At 33.4% G+C, this 23,160-nt stretch overlaps 3 protein-coding genes across 4 annotated transcripts; 2 read left to right on the forward strand and 1 right to left on the reverse strand.

The window, feature by feature from the left end:
* Window positions 1–463: 463 nt before the first annotated feature.
* LOC108201960 (subtilisin-like protease SBT1.6) lies at window positions 464–3,102 on the forward strand. Its single transcript, XM_017370313.2, has one exon. It carries the CDS (start codon window positions 525–527, stop codon window positions 2,841–2,843), a length of 2,319 nt encoding a protein of 772 aa, XP_017225802.1. The 5' UTR covers window positions 464–524; the 3' UTR covers window positions 2,844–3,102.
* A 2,242-nt stretch (window positions 3,103–5,344) lies between these two features.
* Window positions 5,345–8,370, forward strand: LOC108201970 (protein EARLY-RESPONSIVE TO DEHYDRATION 7, chloroplastic). 2 transcript variants are annotated; one of them, XM_017370329.2, is made up of 4 exons: window positions 5,345–6,372; window positions 7,306–7,472; window positions 7,641–7,725; window positions 8,091–8,370. In XM_017370329.2, the coding sequence occupies exons 1-4, from the start codon at window positions 5,579–5,581 to the stop codon at window positions 8,284–8,286; spliced, it is 1,242 nt and encodes a 413-aa protein (XP_017225818.1). In that variant the 5' UTR covers window positions 5,345–5,578; the 3' UTR covers window positions 8,287–8,370. The 2 variants fall into 2 exon arrangements, with proteins under 2 accessions (XP_017225818.1, XP_017225812.1); XM_017370323.2 differs by having other exon boundaries at window positions 5,452–6,372; window positions 7,294–7,472.
* A 12,450-nt stretch (window positions 8,371–20,820) lies between these two features.
* Window positions 20,821–22,228, reverse strand: LOC108205758 (myb-related protein 308). Its single transcript, XM_017375820.2, has 2 exons — window positions 21,703–22,228; window positions 20,821–21,491 (listed from the first exon to the last, which is right to left on the reverse strand). Exons 1-2 carry the CDS (start codon window positions 21,963–21,965, stop codon window positions 20,957–20,959), a joined length of 798 nt encoding a protein of 265 aa, XP_017231309.1. The 5' UTR covers window positions 21,966–22,228; the 3' UTR covers window positions 20,821–20,956.
* Window positions 22,229–23,160: the final 932 nt, after the last annotated feature.

Below are 23,160 nucleotides of genomic sequence, written 5' to 3' on the forward strand. Positions count from 1 at the left end.
ACCAAGTGATCCAAATTTGGATCAGTGAACAGTGGTGATCCAAATTTGGATCAGTACTATTCACTGATCCAAATTTGGGGCAGGATTTGGATCACTGCTGCAGCAGAATTTGAGGTAATCTGCCCCAAATTTGGATCTTTGGATCACTGCTGGGTTTGCCCTAACATTATTAAATATTAGTTGATCAGTAATAATTAATAATAATTTTATACATAGGTAAATTATTTATTTTGAGTTCAATTCAGTCTAATATTTTTGATGAATAGAGAACGCGTGATATCATTCGTTAAAATTGATTCGGTTCAATACGTTCCATTGTAGTCCTGCTCGACAACCTTCACTTAATCTTTAATTAAATTAATAACTTGATTTAAGTATTTAACTAATAAAGATATTTAAAATATCCCAAAAAGACAACAATCCTCTTGAATAAACTACCCCACACCACCTATACACTCACACAACGTAACATATATGTATCTATATATTCACACTCTCAACTTCCACTCTCTTCCCACTCTCCAATGGCTTCTTTCTCCACCACTTCTTCACTTCTCCACCACTTGATCCTCGTATTAATCCTAGTCCCACTCGCATTCTCCGACCAAACACACAAGAGTTACATCTTCCGAGTTGACTATGATGCTAAGCCCTCTATTTTCCCCACCCATTTCCACTGGTACACATCCGAGTTCACCGACCCGACCCGGATCCTCCACACATACGACACCGTTTTCCATGGCTTCTCCGCGTCTCTAACGCCTTCGCAAGCTGCGAGGACGCTGCAACACCCTTCTGTTCTCGCCTCTTTTGAGGACCGGCGCCGGCAGTTGCACACCACGCGCTCGCCGCAGTTTCTTGGGCTGAGGAACCAGAGGGGCTTATGGTCCGAGTCGGATTACGGGTCGGATGTGATCATTGGGGTTTTCGATACGGGGATTTGGCCCGAGAGGCGGAGCTTCTCGGACCTCAATATTGGGCCTGTGCCCAAGAATTGGAAGGGGATTTGTCAAGTGGGTGTTAAGTTTAGTGCTAAGAATTGTAATAAAAAGATTATTGGGGCGAGATTTTTCTCGAAAGGGCACGAGGCTAATGAGGGATTTGGGGGTTTGGGTGGGGGGATTAATGATACAATTGAGTATAAATCACCTAGGGATGCTGATGGTCATGGGACTCATACTGCTTCTACTGCTGCTGGGAGGTATGCGTTTAAGGCCAGTTTCGAAGGGTATGCGGCTGGCATTGCGAAAGGGGTGGCTCCGAAGGCGAGATTGGCGGTTTATAAGGTATGTTGGAAGAGTTCTGGTTGTTTTGATAGTGATATTTTAGCTGCTTTTGATGCTGCTGTTAATGATGGTGTGAATGTGATTAGTATTAGTATTGGTGGTGGGGATGGGATATCGTCGCCTTATTATCTTGATCCTATTGCGATTGGGTCGTTTGGGGCGGTGTCGAGGGGGGTGTTTGTTTCGTCGTCTGCAGGGAATGATGGGCCTAATGGGATGTCGGTGACGAATGTGGCTCCGTGGATTATGACGGTGGGTGCGGGGACGATTGATAGGAATTTCCCAGCTGATGTAATTTTGGGGGATGGGAGGAAGATCAGCGGGGTTTCGTTGTATTCGGGGTTGCCAATTACGGGAAAGATGTATCCTTTGGTTTATCCTGGAAAATCGGGGGTTTTGTCGGCTTCGTTGTGTATGGAGAATTCGCTTGATCCTAGTGAAGTTAAGGGGAAGATTGTGATTTGTGATAGGGGGAATAATCCTAGGGTTGCGAAAGGGTTAGTTGTGAAGAAAGCTGGAGGGATTGGGATGATTTTAGCTAATGGGATTTCCAACGGTGAAGGTCTTGTTGGAGATGCTCATCTTCTTCCGGCTTGTGCTGTCGGTTCAGATGAAGGCGATTTTATCAAGGGGTATACTTCGGCTGCTGTGTTGCCAACTGCTAGTATTTCTTTTGGAGGCACGATAATTGGAATCAAGCCAGCTCCGGTTGTGGCTTCGTTTTCAGGGAGGGGGCCAAGCGGTATGAATCCAGAGATCTTGAAGCCTGATATAATTGCTCCCGGTGTTAACATTTTAGCCAGTTGGACTGATGTTGTTGGTCCTACTGGCTTGGATTCTGATACTAGGAAGACAGAGTTCAATATTTTATCAGGAACTTCAATGTCATGTCCTCATGTTAGCGGGGCTGCTGCATTGCTTAAATCCGCACATCCGGATTGGAGTGCTGCAGCAATAAGATCTGCTATGATGACTACCGCGAATATTCTTAATAATATGTTGCATCCCATGACTGATGAGGCCACTGGCAAGGCCAGCACACCTTATGATTTTGGTGCAGGGCATTTGAATCTTGATCGTGCAATGGATCCCGGACTTGTTTATGACGTGGTAAATAGCGATTATGTGAGCTTCTTGTGCGCTATTGGATACGGTCCAAAGACAATTCAGGTGATCACTCGATCACCTGTAAATTGCCCTATGAAGAAGCCCATGGCAGAGAATTTGAATTATCCAAGCATTGCTGCTTCGTTTTCAAGCTCTTCAATGGGGGTTGCAAGCAAGACACTAATGAGGACTGTGACTAATGTGGGCGACGCTAATGCAGTTTACAAGGTGAAGGTGGACGCCCCCAAGGGAACGACGGTGGTTGTCAAACCAGGGAAGCTAGTTTTTACCGAAAGAATAAGAAAATTGAATTACTTTGTTACGGTGAAAGTGGTGCGGAAGAATATAGTGATGGGTGATGCCGGTGCCTTGTTCGGGTCACTGTCGTGGATGGATGGAAAGCATGTGGTTCGAAGCCCCATCGTAGTGACTCAGATAGATCCCCTGTAAATTAATGTCTTCAAATGTTGTTGTTCCACGGAGGAGAGTGAGTTTTGCAGGGAAACAAAGTTGCAACCCTCAATTATACTCTCCCAGTAAGGTAGCATTAGCTTGCTGCAGCATTAGTAGTAGTTTTCTCAGTGTGTTATTTACTTGTCTTAAGTTTGGTAAAACCTTGCAACAGCTTGGAAAATAGTGGAAAAAATGTTAGATGTTGTATTGTAAACTTTGTAATAGTAGTGTGATGAGTGAGACATTGCATTTGTCATCTTCTTACTGGCTTATTCCATTATTAACGGGACCGAGATTGATGGAAATTGGCTTTAAAAAGACATTGAAATGAGTGAGACAAGAGAGGTGGTTGATAATATCAGGACCCCATTATTCTCAAGTTGAAGGAGCAGATTGCTCAATAATTCCAAGTGGGGGGGATACGCTGTACTTTGTACATTTCAAGGACTATTATTGGGATTCCTTGAACATGTTTATCTTTTTTTTCTGTAACAAATCTACTCCTGTTGTCTTTTTCTATTACTGTATTCCGAAATTTAACACAAATGATGTAAAAGGGAAAAGGCCAGAATGCTCGGTCTTGAGGCCCATTGGACTAGTGAGGGAGACTTGGCTTTATCACATATTTTTAACACTTTGAATGCCACTAGCACATATCGGCTTAGAGGAAAAAGCGCTCGACCGGAGAAATTTTAGAATGTATCAGTTTTTAATCGAATGGTGTTGCAGCTTTTTTTGTATACACAAAAATTTTCATCATATTAAGTTATCCTGCGAAAAAGTTTCACTGTTCTATAAGTATATTAAGTTTTTATAGAGATCATTGCAGTTTATAACCCTTAACTTTGGGTCATTGGCAGATGAGTACCTATACTTTAAAATATGGGAGTTATAATGTATTCCAGTTTGTAATCTTTACATTCAAAATTCCCGTTAAAAGTTAGATATGAAGTGTAGTTTAAGGGCATCTTCATACTTGCATAATATAATTTTTGATTTTTACCAAAAATATATATATACTTATTCGATTTTATATTTAAAAAACCCGTCTAATTTGAGATGGAGGAAGGGTAGAACAACGTGTAATAAGATAATAGGCCCTAATCAATATTGAGGAAGGGTACAACGACGTAGGGCTAATCAATATGACTTATGACAGGTTCACTAAACCCCTCAATATGATCATGCATTACAAATATTATGACTATGAAAATGTGAATATAAGTTTACGAGAGCATGTTTGATATATATGATGAAAAATCTACAGCAACAGCCAACAAGTGAAGTTGATGATATTAATGAAATATCAACAGAGACTGCATATGACAAATTAATGAGTTAGAAAAACATCAAAAGAACGCAGGAGTGATGAAAGGTCAAAATCTGCGACACTCATGCTCCGAGTTGCAAAATAACTACCCAACAAGGTGAAAAATAAAAGGCAAAAGACTCGACTGAGAGAAAGAGCAAGAAGAAAGTGATGACTGAATAAGAGTCCGGTGAAACAGACACTGATGGTGATGGTGAAATTGACATGAGAAGATCATCAATTATGTTTGTTAAATCTTTAGGAATGGCAAACTTGGAAGAAAAATATTTAGTAAAAGGCCATCCCCAGAAAAGTGATGAGAAGAAGAGTGAAAAATGCAAATACAATCATCAGGTTGGACAAGGTTAAGGTTAATTATTTTAACTATGGTGTATCTGCGCATTTTACTAGCGAGTGAAATAAATCATGGATCAAAGTCCAAAGAGGTCATAAGATTATTTATTATGTAGGCACTTGCTCAAATGAGAACTTTCTTAAAATGAGAATCGTGAGAATTTTTTTAATTTATCAAAATCTAATTTATTTGAAGGGCCCCGTCAGGAGCACCTTCACAAAAAATGTATATCATTAAGGTCTCCACCTAGCTAGTCAAAAAAAAAAAACCCGCTGATGATGTGGCAATGGACTTTTTTTTGATTTTTTTTTTACTAGCTAGGGAGAGACTACTTTTATATACATTTTTTATATTGAGTTCCCACTAGTTTGATATTTAGATTAGACATAAATTAAGGAAGTTCTCATGATTCTCGAGGATTTTGCTGATTACCTTTTGATCTCCTCCTGATGATTCCTCTGGGGTTTTGATATGAAGAGGTAAAATTGAAGAAGGTAAATGTAAAAGCGGTCGTTTACCCTTTCATTGACCTTTTTTTATTGTTCAATTAAAAAAAAAAATTATTAAAATGTAAAACTCCAAAAAATCACAGAATTTGAAAGAAGGCCGGTGAGATATGCCATGTCACCCTTCCAAGAACCTCTTTTATATAAATATAATATAAAAGGTTACTCCTATATTAAAACACGGTCCTAAACTTATTATTCCGAATATTTAACATTTGTGACGAAGTAGCACAATCCCATTTTTTATGTCGACTTATTGTTATGTCGATGTGTTGAGGTATGTCTTAACAGAAAGGATAAAATAAAATACAGACAGGAATATATCCTTAACTTGTTCGCGTCCATAAACGTGTCTTCCACTGTCACGCGTCTTCTTCTCAACTCGCCACATGCACTTCCTCCCGCCTTTTTTAACCGACACGCTCATCCACTTACCTTAAACCCTAAGCTTTCCTTATATAAAAACCTTAAAACCCCTCTCTAGATCTTCATATCTACACACTCTAACCAATACACACATATTTAATTAATCAAATTACAATCTTCACATACGCACAACACCATGTCTTCTTTGTACCCGTCTATAGACTCTCAAGAAGTTGCCGAAAAACTGTTCCCGGAAACCGATTCCGACGTCCCCATTCATCGCGATTCCGGCGAGAACCCGCCGGCGTTTGAGTCGTCAGAGGAGATTCTGATTAAAATCCCCGGTGCGATTGTTCATTTGATTGATAAGAAGCGGAGTGTTCAACTTGCCTCTGGTGAATTAAACATTGTCAGGCTTCGACAGGGTGATAATGTCGTAGCGGTTCTTGCTAGGGTCGGAGATGAAGTTCAGTGGCCGTTGGCGAAGGATGAGCCGGCGGTTAAGCTTAATGGGTCCCACTACTTCTTTTCTCTTAGGGTTCCTGAGGAGGAGAAGGGAGATGGGGAGGAGTTGTTGAATTACGGGCTGAGTATTGCGGCGAAAGGGCAGGAGGATTTGTTGAGAGAATTCGATGGGATTTTGGAGAGTTGTAGTGCGTTTTCTGTGAAGGAAGTGAAGGGGGAAGTGGTTTGGGGGGAATTGGGGAATGAGGTGTCTCCGGGGGAGATGGCGGTGGATGGGGTGAAGAAGGAGGAGATGGAGAGGAATTCGGGGGCGTTTTGGACTGCGTTGGCTCCGAATGTGGAGGACTATAGTGGGAGTGTGGCGAGGATGATTGCGGCAGGGTCAGGGCAAGTGATTAAGGGGATTTTGTGGTGTGGGGATTTGACTGTTGGTGGGATGAAGTGGGGTGATGAGTATTGTAGGAAGAGGATGGGGCCGAGGTCCGATTCCGATATTAGTCCACAGACATTGAGGAGGATGAAAAGGTTTGGAATTTTCTGATTTTGTTTAATTAAATTTTGTTGTTGATTATGTGTTTGTGCATTGTGATTGTTGATTCTTGATGCAGTAAAAATGTGATATGCTGATTTGGTTAACTAATGGCAGTTTTTATGTGTTGTGAAATGTGATAAGAGAAACTCTGTGTTTATTGGGGTCATTAATATTGAATTTAAGTATAGGTATGACTTATGATCAAGCGGTTAGATAAATGAATAAATGCAAGTAGAATTTGTTTAAGTAAGATTGAAACTAATTAGCCTAATTATTGACTATTTATGTCATGGACTGCTGTCTACATGTATATGAATGCTCTGTCTCATTAGGTTATATCAATAATTTCCAGCTTCATCGAAATGTTCATTGCCATTGTTCATAGTAGTTGAATTTGTCTCTGATTTTTGTAAGAACATGGTCACTTGATTGGACTGGAATTTGAAGAGATTATCCTTTCTCTGGTCAAACACTTCACTGGTCAGTTTCACGTGTTTGTTAATGGTTGTTATATAGAACATATGATGTGGATTTTATGTTTATTAACTCATCAAAGTGATCATGCTTTCTTATAGCAAAGATCTCTGGGGAAACCACTAAAAAAAGATTGAACGTTATTATTAATTTATGATCCAAAAATTGGTTGATAGATGAAGATAAGCATTGTAATGTTCTCTTTGTTCTCTATATGGCTGGGAGTCCTGGGACTTGTTAGACTAAAGGTAGCTATTTACTAATATGTGATGGTCTAGATAAATGTGTATGGTCTGTCTTCTTAGGTTATCAGTGATCCTGATGTCTAACTTGATTGCAATATTCTTAGCAAGTTAGCATTTAACTTGCTCTCTAATATTTGTATATTCATGGAGCCTTTTTGGAACTGGAGAATGGAGCCAATTAACTGAATTTTGTAGTTTCCTAATCAGGGTCAAGAAATTGACAAAGATGTCGGAAGATGTGGCGACTGCACTTCTTTCTGGAGCAGTAAAAGTCTCAGGGTTCTTTACGAGTCCAATTGTCAACTCCAAACTTGGCAAGAAGTTCTTCAACCTCCTCCCTGGGGAAATTGTGCTTGCCTCATTGGATGGATTTAGTATGTTAAACAATCTCTTTGTCTGTTCTATTTCAGAATGTTATGTCTATGTAGCGAGTCAATTATAAATTTATTCTAAGGTTTTATGCTGAGGCTGGGTAGATTCTGCAATAAACTTTAGTCCTTTTCACTTATGGTATATCATATTTTTCTTGATGTGCAATGCAGATAAGGTATTTGATGCTGTTGAAGTAGCTGGAAGAAATGTGATGTCCACAACTTCAGTTGTTACAACCGGGCTCGTTACTGATAGGTATGCATTTAACTTTTTCCTCGGTCCAGATACAGTAATGCTCAAAATGTGATGTATTACTCATTCTGGTTTTTTCTTGTTTTTCATAACTGTTAATACATACACTGGGCGTCAGTTTTAATTCAATTATCATGTACCCGTTATGTGGGTATGCATTCCCCGAGTGCAGCATGCAAAAGGTAAAGGGGTGAAAAGAGAAGGATCACATAAAAATTTGTCAAAGCTTCTCATGTGTGGCTATTTTCATTGTTGGATTGAAAAGACTATTTCTGTATAATACATTGCATTTCTACTACACTGAAATCGGGTATTTAGACAAATTCTAAAACTTAGAATGAGTAACGAATGTGTTCTATATGCGACAGGTACGGAGATGAAGCCGCAAAGGTTACGAGTGAAGGACTAGATGCTGCAGGGCATGCAATCGGGACGGCTTGGGCGGTGTTCAAGATCAGAAAAGCTCTCAACCCCAAAAGTTTCATGAATCCAACTAATCTAGCTAAAGCTGCTGCTCGGGCCAATTCTAGTGACTTACAAGCTAAATATAAGAAATCAACCTAGATGTTGTATTCTGTCTACCCTTCAGTTTGTTGCAAAGATGTTGTAGTCTGTTTCTTGTATGATAACTTTTCGTATTGTAGGTCTCGTGGGCTTTTGCAGTATGTTCCAAACCGAGTTTGTTAATGCTGGTGGGCTTTTTAGCCATTGTTCGTGTGGGCTATTTTTGAAAGAAATAGGTGAATATATATTTTCTGAGGAAACGAATAATAAAAATTAAAAATAATAAACCTGTTAAATATTTACCTCACAAAATAATATACAAATATGATTTTTTTCTCAAAATAAATATTAGGTCTAAACAAGTTTAGTTAAAGAGGGCTTCATATATTAAGCCTGGTCGTTTTCTTTCCACTCTTGCAACATATTTTCTTTTCGTCAAAATTCCTTCCATATTTTTAATCTTATGCAGTGTAGTGGAATAATTTCAGGACATAATTAACAATTTTTTGTTTAGGTTTCTAGAAGGTGTACGAATTAGATAACTCTAGTAATGAGAGAGGTAAAACAAATGCGGATAAAATAATAAAACAAAGTGCTATAACCTATAAGCTTGAACTGGACCATAAAAAACTCAGTTACATTTCCTTACAAGTATTTCAGACAAATATTTATCCTACCTGCCCTGCACGTAAAATTGTCTCAGCTACCTACCTGCTCCATAAAAATATATATATGCTCCTCTCTGAATGATTAGGAAATATTTATTATAGTAAAAAAATTGCCCAAATATACAAAATGATTGTTGACTCACCTGTAATTGGGGAAATTAGTTACACATCTTCTTCCAGTTTACGCTAATCTATCTTGATTATTCAATTGTTCTTACTTGTGATAACTAGGAAAGAACATGCCAGATTTTCCGAAATTTTAGTGGCCTACTAGAACACCTTCATCTGTATGTCTTTCTATACTTGGAAGCTTAGACTTGTTTTATACTGGTAGATTTTGTTACTTGTTATGAATTTAGTTGCAAATTTTGACACTTACCTAAATCACTTCTATGCGACTTCATCAAGTACTCTTATCATCTTTTATGGTTAACCATCTTTTTCCTAAGATTAGTAGAAACATCCATTAAGTTGTATATAAATCTGCGTGTATAACAAATCTCATTAATTTTGGGTTATGCTAACTATCCAAAAAAAAATTCTTAGATTTTTTTATCAAATAATGTAGCATGAAAAATTGTGATGGAATGATTGATGTATATAAATTATAAAAGAAAGTTTTATTATTATTGAAGTGAATGCAGCCAATCAGATTTTGATACATTATTGCAAAAAAAAGTTTGAGATAATTTTTTGGATACTTATTATTTCCCTTAATTTACCATTCCCTAAAAAAAAGATTTTACAGACGACCGTTTTGTTTATATATCTTTTTTTTTTAAATAGGCCACTCATATTCTAAAAAAGAAGAAGAGGCAAGTTATTTATATTTTTATAATATTATTGTTGACAGAAGGGGTAGAAAGGTTGTTTCGCAAAAGTTGCAATATTCATAAATTTGGTTGATGTTATACTGATGTGTGAGAAATTGAGATGAGAGAATAAGAAAGTGCACTGTATTAAGTAATAATTAAAGGTTGGCATGTCTATTCATGTGTCCAGAAGATTGGATCTAGAAGGAAAAACTTCAACACTGCTTGGGATCATGCATGTGATGTAACATTGTATGGTAGAGAACCAATAATTCTCCTCTGGAAAGTGAAGGCCAGATGAACAAGAACCAGGTGGATCACCATTTTATTCCTTCATTAATTTCCGAAATATATGCTCAATTTAACTTGCTTCTTCTTATTTTTATTTAGTATTACCTAATTTATTATTAAATATTGTATGTCAGATTGATGTCTGTATTTATCATTTATGTCCAACATTCTTGTGTTCTAATAAAGTTAAAACAGCCTAATCTCAAATGAAGAAGTCTAACAAATATTTTAAGCTAATTTATCCTTCCGCTAATTATTTTTATTAAATTTTTTCAAGGAATTATTATTATAGTGCATATTTTACTAAAAATATGATATTTTATAGAGAGAAAGAATTCTGAAACGGGGAGGAGATGTGTTGACTCTCAAATTAAAACTAATTAATTTCTGATCTAAAGCTAAGTAACTGGTAGCTTTATAGACAAAATCTATCAAGTGAGAAAAGGATATGGTGAGTGGGGATAATAAAATCTGATGTGAAAGTTTTTAAATGGGTAATATCTCTACCTAACACCTTTAAAAAGAAGAAACAAACAAAAGTGACAACTTTCTTCTTATTTTAAGAGTGAAGAGCCACTATATATATATTTTGTGCATATAAATATATGGGTCCTTCTCCTTATATAAATAATTATTTTTTATATAATTACAAAACTTTTCTTGATGAAACTTTTATAGACATTAAGAGTTATTATTATTAAAAAACTAGAATCAACTAAATCTTTTAATATAATTATAAAATAATTACTAGTATTTCTAATGAAGATATGGGAAAGTCCGATAAAAATATTACTAATTCTTGCTTAAGGTCTCAACATAAACATACGTTGAAGTATTCTGCATTTTCGGTGGAATTGTAGCCAACTAGCCATGACCTCCTTCGGTTTCAGAATTCGGAAACCGATCTTATGGGATTTTTTTTCTTCTGATCCGCGTCCAGAACGGTAAATACATCCGTAGATATTCATCTTCTGTAAAATAATTATTATAATATAATTTTTAATTTTTAACTTTTAATTAAACTTATTGTAATAAGTCATAATATAATTTTATTTTTAATTTTATAAAAAATTTAAGAAATTAAATTAAGAATTATTTTTAGTAAAAAAGATATGAACAAATTTATTATAGTTAAATTATATTAAGTATGAAATGATTTAGTAGATAAAATGAAGGACTTGCTTTTTTTTTTTTTACAAAAAGCCGCCAAGCTATTAATTTTCTAAAAAGGAAATTATACAATTATTCACCTCAACTAGAACAGAGTTCCTACCAAAATTATGATCCGACTATAAATGTGCTATCCTAGCAAATATATATGCGCTATCATATTTGCAAACCGTCTCGTAAGGTACTACACGTTTTGATAAAAAGAAGCCTATTTCCCTTGTTCTTTTTAATAATAGAAAATAAAAACTGTAAATTGAATCTATTAACCGAGTTCATGAAACTGAAATGAATACCAGTAATCTAACTAACTAACTTGAAAGCTAGAATATTAAAATATTTATAGTATTATATTTTAGTTTTTTACACCCCCTCCCTTCCAAGCTTTGACGATTAAGGAAAATCAAAATGCAGACTAAGTCTGAGACTGAGGAATTTATGATATAGCAACATCTAATAATTTAGGCAGAATGTCAGCAAGTTTAAAAAATGTGTTGATGTGAATGAATTGAGAATCAACATATTCAAGAAAAATGACAATCAATCTTCAAGCACTTTATTTTTTCCTGAAAAAATCTGATAAAATTTGAATATGTAAATTTTGAAGAAGACCTTCAAACCAAATCAACTCAGAAGTAGTATAGCTCATGTGCGATATTCAAACTCCAGAAAGAAATTTTGCAGAAAATGAACAAGTAACCCAATAAGCATCTAAATATACTGTGACCTGAAGAGTCTAAATGAAGCAGGAGCTCTAGCATGTGATTCATTAAAAGGCCTTTGATGATACTTAGCAAGAATGTAAGATTCATTCTTGACCTCCCGCAAGGGGGTACAAGAGCTCTACCACCACACCAACACCTTGTTGGCTGCCAAGCATATTACTTATCAATTAAAAATTCGATATAACTTGCACACCATATAATGCATAAATATAACGTAATATGTAATATAGGTAATATTAAGATTCTCACCATTGCGACTCTTTCACTTACTCGAATAAAAAAAAAAAAAAAACTATGCTCTGTTTAAGCTAGTTTCCCCACCTCACGCTATCATGCGGGGAAGGACGGAATTAAAAAAAAAAAAAAACATTCTCAACTTTTCAATAAGATAAAGGACTTAACGTTTTTATAAGTTTAACCAAATATTTTTCAAAAATGGAAAAGGTTCATAAATAAAAATCTAATACAATCATCTATACTATACTATAAAAAGCCAACATATGTATAATTTGTAGTCGTACAAAATTTTGGTTTGGTACTCTCTTCTAAAACTAAAAGTCTACAAGTAGATATCTATTAAACAGTTTCATATACTAAAAACACTCCTTATGTATATTAATATCTTTTTAAATATAATTTATAATTAGTTTAAAAAAAAGATGAAACTACTGTTAATAACATATATTAATATTAAAAATTACTTATAGATAAACGTATAACTAATTATAAATATACAATTTTGAATATCTTTTGTCTAAAATACATATAAATAATTAAAGACGCTACTTTTTAATTATAACGTCTACTCGAAATTTAACACTTACGTATTCTATTTCATTACAAACACGAGCCATTACGTAACATATGAAGATATATGAAATATGAAAATTTTGATTTAAATTGAATAATAAACTGTCACATATTAATATAGAAAAATATTTATAGATAGATAATAAATTGTGAAAGCTAAATTTCCGTTAGAAGATATAACGAGTTGGTTAATATAATTTAACTAAAATCCAATTTATTAATACTAAAATACTAATAAAATGGTGTAAAGAATTAAATTATAATTAATAAATTATGAATCATATACCCGCCCGTGCTTTGCACGGGATTAAAGGCTAGTATAAATAATTCACAAACATATTTTATCCACTAATGTTGTAGTGCTAGTGACCACAAAACTGGATATTCGGGAAAAAAAACACTCAAAGTGTGGATATACTTATATGTAATAATTAATTGCTGAAATTAGGTCTTTCCGTATTTGGTTATGACTTGTTTAATAGATACATTATTTTTCAGTCATAGTGTGAAATCTATTTCTTCAGAAAAATTTCGAAACGTGACTATAAAACGAAAACTAGAAAACAAAATTTTTATTTTTGTTTGTCTTATTTTTAAATTTTGGACGCACGCTGCAAGAAAGGAAGAGATAGAAAATATTGAGAAAGGACATGGAAAGAAATTCTAGCCCATTTTATGGGCCGTCATTTACATATTTTTAGGAAAAACTCGGAGATCATCTATCGATTGTAAATACATCTAGACTTAATTATCAAAAAAACTATACAATTATCATTTTTTTTCAATTTAACCATAATAACATATTTATTGCAGGATAATGCAAGTCACTTTAAAAAATCATATTCAGAAAACTCACTCTCACTGATCCATAACCACGATTAAGTTAAAATTGAGATGTCACATATATTGTCAAGTTATTAATTTTTAAATTAATTAATATACGAATTTTATTAATTTTTTACTATCCAATTAAAAGGTCAAAATCCTAATTCATATTTTACACAAATATAGAGCGAATCATAATTTATGTATGAAGGTAGAGGACAATATTAACATGATTTTTTGGAAACACAATCAACCTACTACATACATGTGTATCGATAATTTTTCATGTGATTTAAATAATCGTATCGAATTTATAAATTTATTCAAACTCTTGATCGCTCTATGAATCATTGTTACTAATTTTGTCGACATATTACTACAACATGGATATGATAAATGTGTTTTGTTCAGGTACAGTCTACACAAGCACATATAATATATATGGTGTTTTGAGATTTCTACATGATTTTTAATAAATATTATATATTTTTTATGCATTTTGTTAGTAATTGTTTGGACAATAAAATTTTATTGAACTAGTATTCATCTAAATAAACAAACAATTCAAATGCTATGATTTTCGATAATAAATATAATTTTTCAACAATATTATGTAAATATTTAAACTAAAATTATAAAAAAATGATATTTTGGTAATGTTGCATAACACATCCATTTAACCATGGTTAAAATTAGGTTCTCTCAAATATGTTTTCTATTAGTTAGTTGCATTTTCCGCAATAAAATTAGTGTTATGATTAAAATGAAAAAATCATAAAAGTTTAATAGTTTTTTCGGTAATTAAATCATACATCTGTATTTAGTTACAGAAATGGGAAAATGAATTTTTTTGCCACTCAACTTATAGTGTTTTTAGAAATTTACCACTCAACTAATTTTTTTATTCTTTTAGTCATTAATGTTAGGTTTGGTTTTGTTTTTAGCCACCAACTTAGGTTTGGATTTGATTACTAGCATTATGATAATTTTTTGTAGCATCATTTATACATAGGGATAGTATCTAATCTTTGATGATGTGTCGTATGTTTATATCCTTATATATAGCAATAATAATATAAAATGAGCCGATGAAAAATTAAAATCAGGAAAAATAGTAAATAGATTCTAAAAATTCAATAAATCATGAATATGAAATCAATGATTTCAAACAATTCACCCTCTCTCATAAGATAAAATGTAATTGAGTGATATGACGCATCATCTTTCGCTATTAAACTTTCAATGGACTAGCTCAGTCTAAGATCTCTCTTAAATTTATCTTCAAAAATTTTAATAACTTTATCTTATTATAATTTTCGAGATAAATAAATAGAGAGGAAAACTTAATTTTCGATGATTGTCCTCTATATATAATGCATCATTTTATATTATTATTACTCCCTCCGTCCCTCTCATTAGTTTACAAATTTTCTCTAGTGCTTAGCATGTATTTAAGATTCTTATTATACATAGTTTCATAACTTATTTTTGTGTGTAAAAATTCAAACGCTGAATTTTCATTCGGAAGAAAAAAATAAAGTTATATATGAAACTACATCTTTTAAAGGCCATATAATGCGTGTAAAATTCTTTTCATCCAAGGTAAGCGACCTTGAAGACATAAAAGTACTACATATAAAAATACTACATAAAAAGTACTACATATAAAAATACAAACATATATCAAATCATCAAAATATTACCGACTACCACTATATTTTAATAATGATACACATAAAATGTAATGCTAATAATCAAATCTGAAATCTGAATCTAACTTCAGTGACAAAAAAAAAAGAGCTAAATCTAACACTAGTGAGTAAAATAAAAAAATTATAGTTCAGTGGTTAGTTTCTAAAAACGCAATAAGTTTAGTGACAAAAAAATTATAATAATGCTGGTAATCAAATCCAAACCTAAGTTGGTGGCTAAAAATAAAACCAAACCTAACATTAGTGACTAAAAGAATAAAAAAATTAGTTGGGTGGTAAGTTTCTAAAAACACTATAAGTTGAGTGGCAAAAAAATCTATTTTCCCTTACAGAAATCAAAGAGTACAAATACAATGATAAATGACTTTCATATAAGCAATATCCATTTATTAATGAAATCCTGTCCTGTTGCGTAGTATTAGATAGGGCTGTAATTCGAGTCGGGCGGCTCGCGAGCTCGCCCGGCTCGAACTCGTTTAGGTGGGCTCGGCTCGGCTCAACTCGTTAAACGAGCCGAGTTCGGGTAAAGGTTTCGGCTCGTTTAATTAAACGAGCCGGCTCGACTCGACTCGTGAAATTAAACGAGCCGAGTTCGGGTAGAGGTTTGGGCTCGATTAAGTGTAAAATTATACGAGCTAGCTCGCTCGGCTCGTTAAAACCGGCTCGTTTAGCTAAACGAGCCGGCTCGACTCGACTCGTGAAATTAACCGAGTCGAGTTCGGGCAAAGTTTTAGGCTCGATTAGTTAATCGAGCCGGCTCGGCTCGGCTCGATTAAAGTTGGCTCGAATTAGATTCGGCTCGAAACTCGCCCGGCTCGGTTCGAATTACAGCCCTAGTATTAGATGAAGCCAGAAACAGTGGAAAGTCAAGCAGAGATCAGTCGTTCGGGTCGGACCCAAACCAAATGACTGAACGATCATCATCACTCTTCCTAGGTGGTTAGGGATTTGCCTTTAAGGTGGTGGGCTCAGCTCTTGACTAATCAAACATAAGTCAACGCGAGAGTTTGTGAAATGTGTAATAGGAGTAAGGTTTAGGCGTGAGCATAATTGCAAAAGACCCGAATACCATAATCGAACCGTTAGCACATAAGTTAAATAATTAATATTTTATAAATTTAATCTAGGTGTTTGAGTATTTAAGTGTTAATCAATATTATAGATATTTTTTATTTTTGAAAAATTTCCCCCCCTTTTCTATATCTTTATTTTATCTATTCTTCATTAGTAATCGACCTTTCTTTTATTTCTATTTTAAATAAAACATATTGTTTAGTTTTTAAAATAAAAAAAATAATTTAAAATCTTCTGGTATTAGTAAGGGTTCTGCAGTAGTACACATGTAAAAAGTGTCATATTTATGTATTATGCTTTAAAATTATTTTTCAACATACACAATAATGCAAAAAATATGTATTTAGATTGAGATTCTGAATATCTATTTGAAATTTAGGATTCTGCAGCAGAAATTAGTGGTTCTAAGGTTCCATTTTAATCATGTGTTCTCTATTGAACGTGACCCTATATATATATGTATGCATGCATGCATCCATATATGTATGTATGATCGTATTTCAATACAAACCACTAAAATATAAATTAAATATAAATCAATGTGATTAACTAAAATGGAAAGTATTTTCGGGACAAGAGCTGACCCGGAGGTGGGTTAAGACGGGACATAAGTAGGGCCTAGCAGGGGTATTGAATGGGGGCGAGAATGAGCCCTTAATGGATCATGACTTACAGGGGATAGGTGAGTGATGTTGTTTATGGGTAGTTTCTCTTAATTTTTTTTTAGTTTGTATTTTATTGATTTGTATATATATCGGATATTTTTTCAAATTCCAGGTTCGAATTAATTTTGGATTAGATTTGGATTTCAAATCGATCGGATTATTTTGTCATCCGTGTATCTACGGTTTCTATTAGGTGTTGTAGGATATGTCATATATTATTCGTTTTATGATATCCAGTGTGGTGTTGATCAAACACCTAATAAAATTATATAATATTTTATACTTTTTCCTTGTATATTCTATAATCCATTATTTACAAAAAAACATGGTTTATTGTCATTAAAAAATTATATACAAAATTACAATTGATTCGGTAAAATAACATTAACATCATATATATTATCCATTGCAAACTTAGTTTATTCTTCAGACTTGCTTCTACATAATTTTAAAACAATCATTGATTAAAATATTAAGCATTTATTTTATTTACTTACGGTTCTACTAGGTGTTATAATAATAAAAATATTAAATATATTTCACACAATCTCTTCAAATAAGGAAATTTCAAAGATTTTGTAGGAATCGAATACAACATACGTCGCATAAAATTTATAGAAATTTTTTGTTAATACACTACCGTTATATTGAATCTTAATAGAATACAATAATTTTATTTAATTAATTATGATTACAAGATCAAATAATAATGAATGATCAAATTTATGATTTTTTTTTAGTTCTCTGACCTCTTTTGAACTTCCCTCTATTCTCACAAATCATCGTACTTTCAAATTTTTTTCGTAGGCAGAAAATAATCAATAAGATGCATGCAATGCGGGTAATTTTTTTCCAAAAATTTCCTTCTTAAACTAATATGCATATTCAACATATTATAATATGTTTGTAATGAAATATTTTTATCGCTTATGTTAAATTTGATTCTAACAATTAAGCACATGATCAAAGAACATATAAATCAAATTGAACCAGGAGATATGGTTTAATAACAATATTAAATAGTATTTATTTATTATAGAAAATAATATCAATTGAAACATATTTTTAACTCTTATAAGTATAATACTATTATGAGTATTTAACATATTTATAATCAAATATATCAGGAGTCGGCTGCCAAGTGCCATCTCGGAATAGCTTGACCGATTCCGTTGGAAGTAGTCCCATGGCAGGACACAATGATGCAGAGGGCGAGGGTTAAGTAGTGACGTGGTAAGGGTTATGAAAACAACAAAAATCTAGGTAGAGTTTTCATTTGTACATGCTTTATTAGTTGGTTAGCGCATGAACCAAGATAATTATTGTTAGGTTGGTACACAATCGATAGGGACTGCCTACTACAGACAGTTGAAATTAAGTCTCTTCACACATCACCTATACAATACATGCACACACACATCCACATACATTAAATACTTACATACATGCTGTATTATGTAGTACTGCTTTTTTTTAATACTATTAGGAAGAGATAGGTTACCCACCTATCTTCTCATCTTTTTTCCTCATCCTCTCACAGCTTATCCAGTGCAACCAACTACTATCTCATACATATATATATATATATATATATATATATATATATAAAAGGTGGGAACCCGCAGCCACTACTCTTTGAGTGCGCACTTAAGCGACATGCTCTGATCTAAGAGGCATAACCACGTAGTCTTCCCCATTGGGGAGTTGAACTAATGATCAAGAGGATACAAGTCCTCTCATATTTTTTTTCCTTCTCATAGAAAACAAATCAAAAAACAAATTTTAGGAAATATGATGGGCAAAATCGAATTAGAACTAGAAATTCGAATTAAATTATATAAATTTAGTTTGGTCTGACCCTAATTTTATAAAAGTTTGAATCGAATTGATAGAAATAAAATCCTATTCGATTCGATCTGATTCTTAAAAAACTATTTTGGCCCTGACATAAAAACCGAATAGTCCGAACTGTATATAATAAATTTATATGTATTATATTCAAATTATTAAATAGAAATTAATGTTATGTTAGAAACTAGAAACCACCTCTTCAATTACAATTTATAACTACAGAATTCACTAATTTATATGTTGCTAATCAATATTTTATATTTTAAAGTCATCAATTTTTATTTTTGATAATCGAGAAAGATTAGTTATGATTGATATTACTGGTCGAGTATTGATGATCAGTTATAATTGTAGGAGTTCCATGATGGTAGCAAATGAGGAGGTGAGGTATGTTGTGCTCGTATATACTCCTTCCATCCCAAATCATATGACCCTTTTGAGAAAAAAATAGTTATCCCAAAATAGTTGGTTTTCTCTCTTTTCAATGCACATTTATCAACAATCTTCCATTCTTACCCTTTTTTTATTTATCATTTCCAATGTATCATCTAACAAATATAATAGAATGTCAACACAATTAATATGGGTAGAGATGGAAAGATGAACAATCATTCAATACTTCTTAATATGTGTGAAATGAGCAAAATGGTCATCTAAATTGGGATGAAGAGAGTAGTTATTAGTAGCGACAAGTTATGATAACAAGTGACGATAGGATGATCATGGTTGTAGGTGAAGACGACAGTAATGGAGGGAGTTGATAATGATGCTAGCAGTTTAATTAGTAATAAATAAATATGATGATGATATATGTTGTATGTCTGTGTATATTTATCAGATTATATATATATATATATATATATATATATATATATATATATATAATAGTGGATTCTGATATTCAAATGAGTGGTTTTTACACTTAAAAATAGTGGTGAAAAACTGATCACGGACTAGTTTATACTCTCCTTATTTTTTCTAATGGAATAAACCCCTGTATATATCTTATAAAGTTATAAGTTATAATTATAATGTCTAATTTCTATATTTAATTATATTTGTCTTTGATGAAGTGGTGATTAATTGATATTTTTAAATAAATCATGAATTTAGTTTTATGTATAATATACAATGTAAGTTTTTATATTTATGAAAATTTGATTTTCGGTCTATTCAATTCGGATTGATTTTGAACCGAACGGGTTGAATGATTATCACTAATCACGGATAAAAAACAACTCTTGTAAATTTTCTTTTAAGCAAATATATATTAATATCTTCCTATAGCGTGCATATGAGAATGCAAAAGCAACTTATTTCTATTTAGGTGATATAATTTTATTAGTGGAGTTTTGTGTGTATACACCATCATTATTGTTAATTAGATTGGGACTGAAATCAATCTTAAAATATAATTGTGTACTCAAGCACACTAGAAAATCGTTGAAAATATCTCCTTCTAACAAAAAATCATAATATTCATAACTTGAAGGGACTATGCTGATCAGAGTAATGTGAAGAAGGCCATGCATGATTAGACAAGGGATACTCTTATGGATTCTTCCTAATATTCTTGACAGGAGAAAAACAGGAAACTTCACCCTAATTACACCTTAGTTTCTAAAGCTAATACTATTATAACTTATTCACACAAAAGCATGTTGTTGGCTAGTGCACACAACCTGCTTATTGTCTTTTTTGTGTGGGAGATTTACACATATACTACTACAGTATTACTTTTCATTATTTACCTGCTTCTCAGCAGAACATTCTGCAACAACTACAACAAGGGTACAAAAAGCTTGCAAGATCTGGTAGCATCATCTAACTACTCCACCAACTCTTCTCCTCACAATAAATTCCACAAACACATTTCTTATCAACTTCATGTTTAAAACTCACCAAATCATTCAACAGACTTTGCAAAATCATCAAAACCAAAATACTCATAAACCTGTACTTTTGTTACTTGTATATGTAAAGATAGATAGATATTAGTACTGCTATAACTAATCACTATAAATTTACTTATAATTTTACAAACAAGGGAATGAAGAAAGTTCCATATACTAATAATACAAGTTATCCCTTGATTTATATATATATTTAAATACATAAAAGAATTGAAATTCATTTCATTTCCAAGCTTCTGTAGTCCAAGACACCACCAGCTTTTAACCCTAGAAAGTCATAACCTGAGGTACCATTATTACTGCTGCTGGTACCATTATTACTGTTGCAGCTACAATCTTTACTGTTTTGTAAGCCCAAGCTGCATGCAAAACAGAGTCCCCTGTTTCTCCCCCCTGTTTTCAATGCATCTGTTTGATGTGGATGAGGAGGGCTGATTTTTAAGTCAAGATTCAAATCAGGGCATCTTTCCATAACCATCTTTTCATCGTTTTCTTGAAAAACATAGCTTGATTTGATCATCATCAGCTTGTGATCTTCCTCTTCTTGTTGCTCTTCTTTCATGTTCACTGCGGCGGCTCCGCTCCCGAATGATATTGTTGTGATTTCTTGGGCGCAGTTGGTCTCGTTCATGGGCCTGTGTGTTGTGGGATCAATTCCTCTGTTTAGAAGCTTTCTTCTGATATGAGTGTTCCAGTAATTCTTTATCTCATTGTCTGTTCTTCCCGGCAATCTTCCAGCTATAAGTGACCACCTGTGCCACAAATTTCATTAGTCACAAATTTTAAATTATGTCGAAATTCCCTGATTAATACATATATGGGAATTTTAGATGTTCTCTAGAAACGTTAGCAACAAAATAAACATGGGTTCGATCATTTTTATCACAGTTGCTAACCTTTCTACAGAAAAAAAGAAAATGATCGAACCCATGTTTATAATTTTGTCAAAGAAGAAAAACATACTTGTTGCCAAGAAGACTGTGAAGTTTGATTATGAGCTCATCTTCTTCCTCAGTAAAATTGCCGCGTTTAAGATCAGGCCTCAAATAGTTGATCCATCTGAGCCTACAGCTCTTACCGCATCGAAGAAGGCCAGCCGCTTTCGGGAGAGAGCGCCAGCAGCCCTCGCCATGAGAGCGAATGTAAGCTATGAGGCGATCATCTTCTTCTTTAGTCCAGGCTCCTTTGTTGGTGTGAGCCTTTTCGCAACAAGGGGACCTGCCCATTTTTAATACAAGTTTCAAGTTTTGATTAAACCAAAGTCTAGTACTCTGCAACTCTTATATGCTCATAAAAAAAGAGAGGGGATGTAGGTATATAAGGTATTAAAAGGTTGTTGCATATGGTTGAAGAGGAAGTGGGAATTGTTAGGATTGGTAATGATGCTTGAACATCAAGGCCGGCCCTTTGAGAGGAATTGGAAGTGGGGGGAGTTATTTAAGCTTTTGACTCTATATATAAAAAAGGGGAAGTCCCAAATAAATAGTCTCTGTATTATATGAGAGAGAGAGAGGGGTGTTAAGGCAGTGAACCTAATTGCTTCTAGATGTGAGTTGGTGAGACAGGTTTGAGAGAGTGGCTGGTGGTGGCCACTCTTTTGATGTTAATGGCATCATATTCATTAGAAACAATACATATATATGTACTTGTGTGTATACAATATACATACATGATAATATTAGAAGGCTCGAGTCCTTGACATATGTTTGATGCGGTATATTTGTCAGTGAGTTTTTCTTGTTAGATGACCTTAATTTAAAATTTTTAATAAAAATTACTTGTTTTAAGATTTTTATCATTATGCTATTTTTTTTTGTTGAAAATATGTTATTTATAATGGATTAGTTTAGATTATTTCCCATATTAGAAATAGTTGTGGTATGTATTTTAGAAGAGGGAGAAGTGGGGAATAACTATGGGTGAGTTTCAGGTAGGTGTAGAAAATGTTATTAAAGTGTGGTGTGGTAAGGAAAGGTGTGATTTTCGCCTTTCTTTATTCTAAACTCTGACCAACCTTTTCATTAATAATTTAACTAACCCTTATCAAGCCTCATCAATAGCTTTCCAACCTAATTTTAACATGCATATTCAACTCCTTTTCAAGAACCCTAAACTCTTCCATTTCTTCTACTATTTTTTGTAGAATATATTTCTTGTCTTTATGATAATTTCAAAAGTAGTTCATCTTTATCAGCCTTTTATACTAGTCTCTATTTTCTAAGCTTCTTGTATTTTAATATTTTTTTTTTAATATTTGGTATTTTAATATGATACATGTATGTTTTCCGTTGAAACTGGCGTTTTAAGTAGCATGCATGTTTTCGCTGAAACTTGATCCGAGTTCAGTTAGAGTCTCTCAACAGTGAGATATGAGATTTCAGTCTGCAGTGATTATGTTGAAGCAGGTAAAAAATGATGTTT

The sequence above is a fragment of the Daucus carota genome, chromosome 1, assembly GCF_001625215.2.
Source record: "Daucus carota subsp. sativus chromosome 1, DH1 v3.0, whole genome shotgun sequence".
Taxonomy (NCBI): Eukaryota; Viridiplantae; Streptophyta; class Magnoliopsida; order Apiales; family Apiaceae; genus Daucus; species Daucus carota.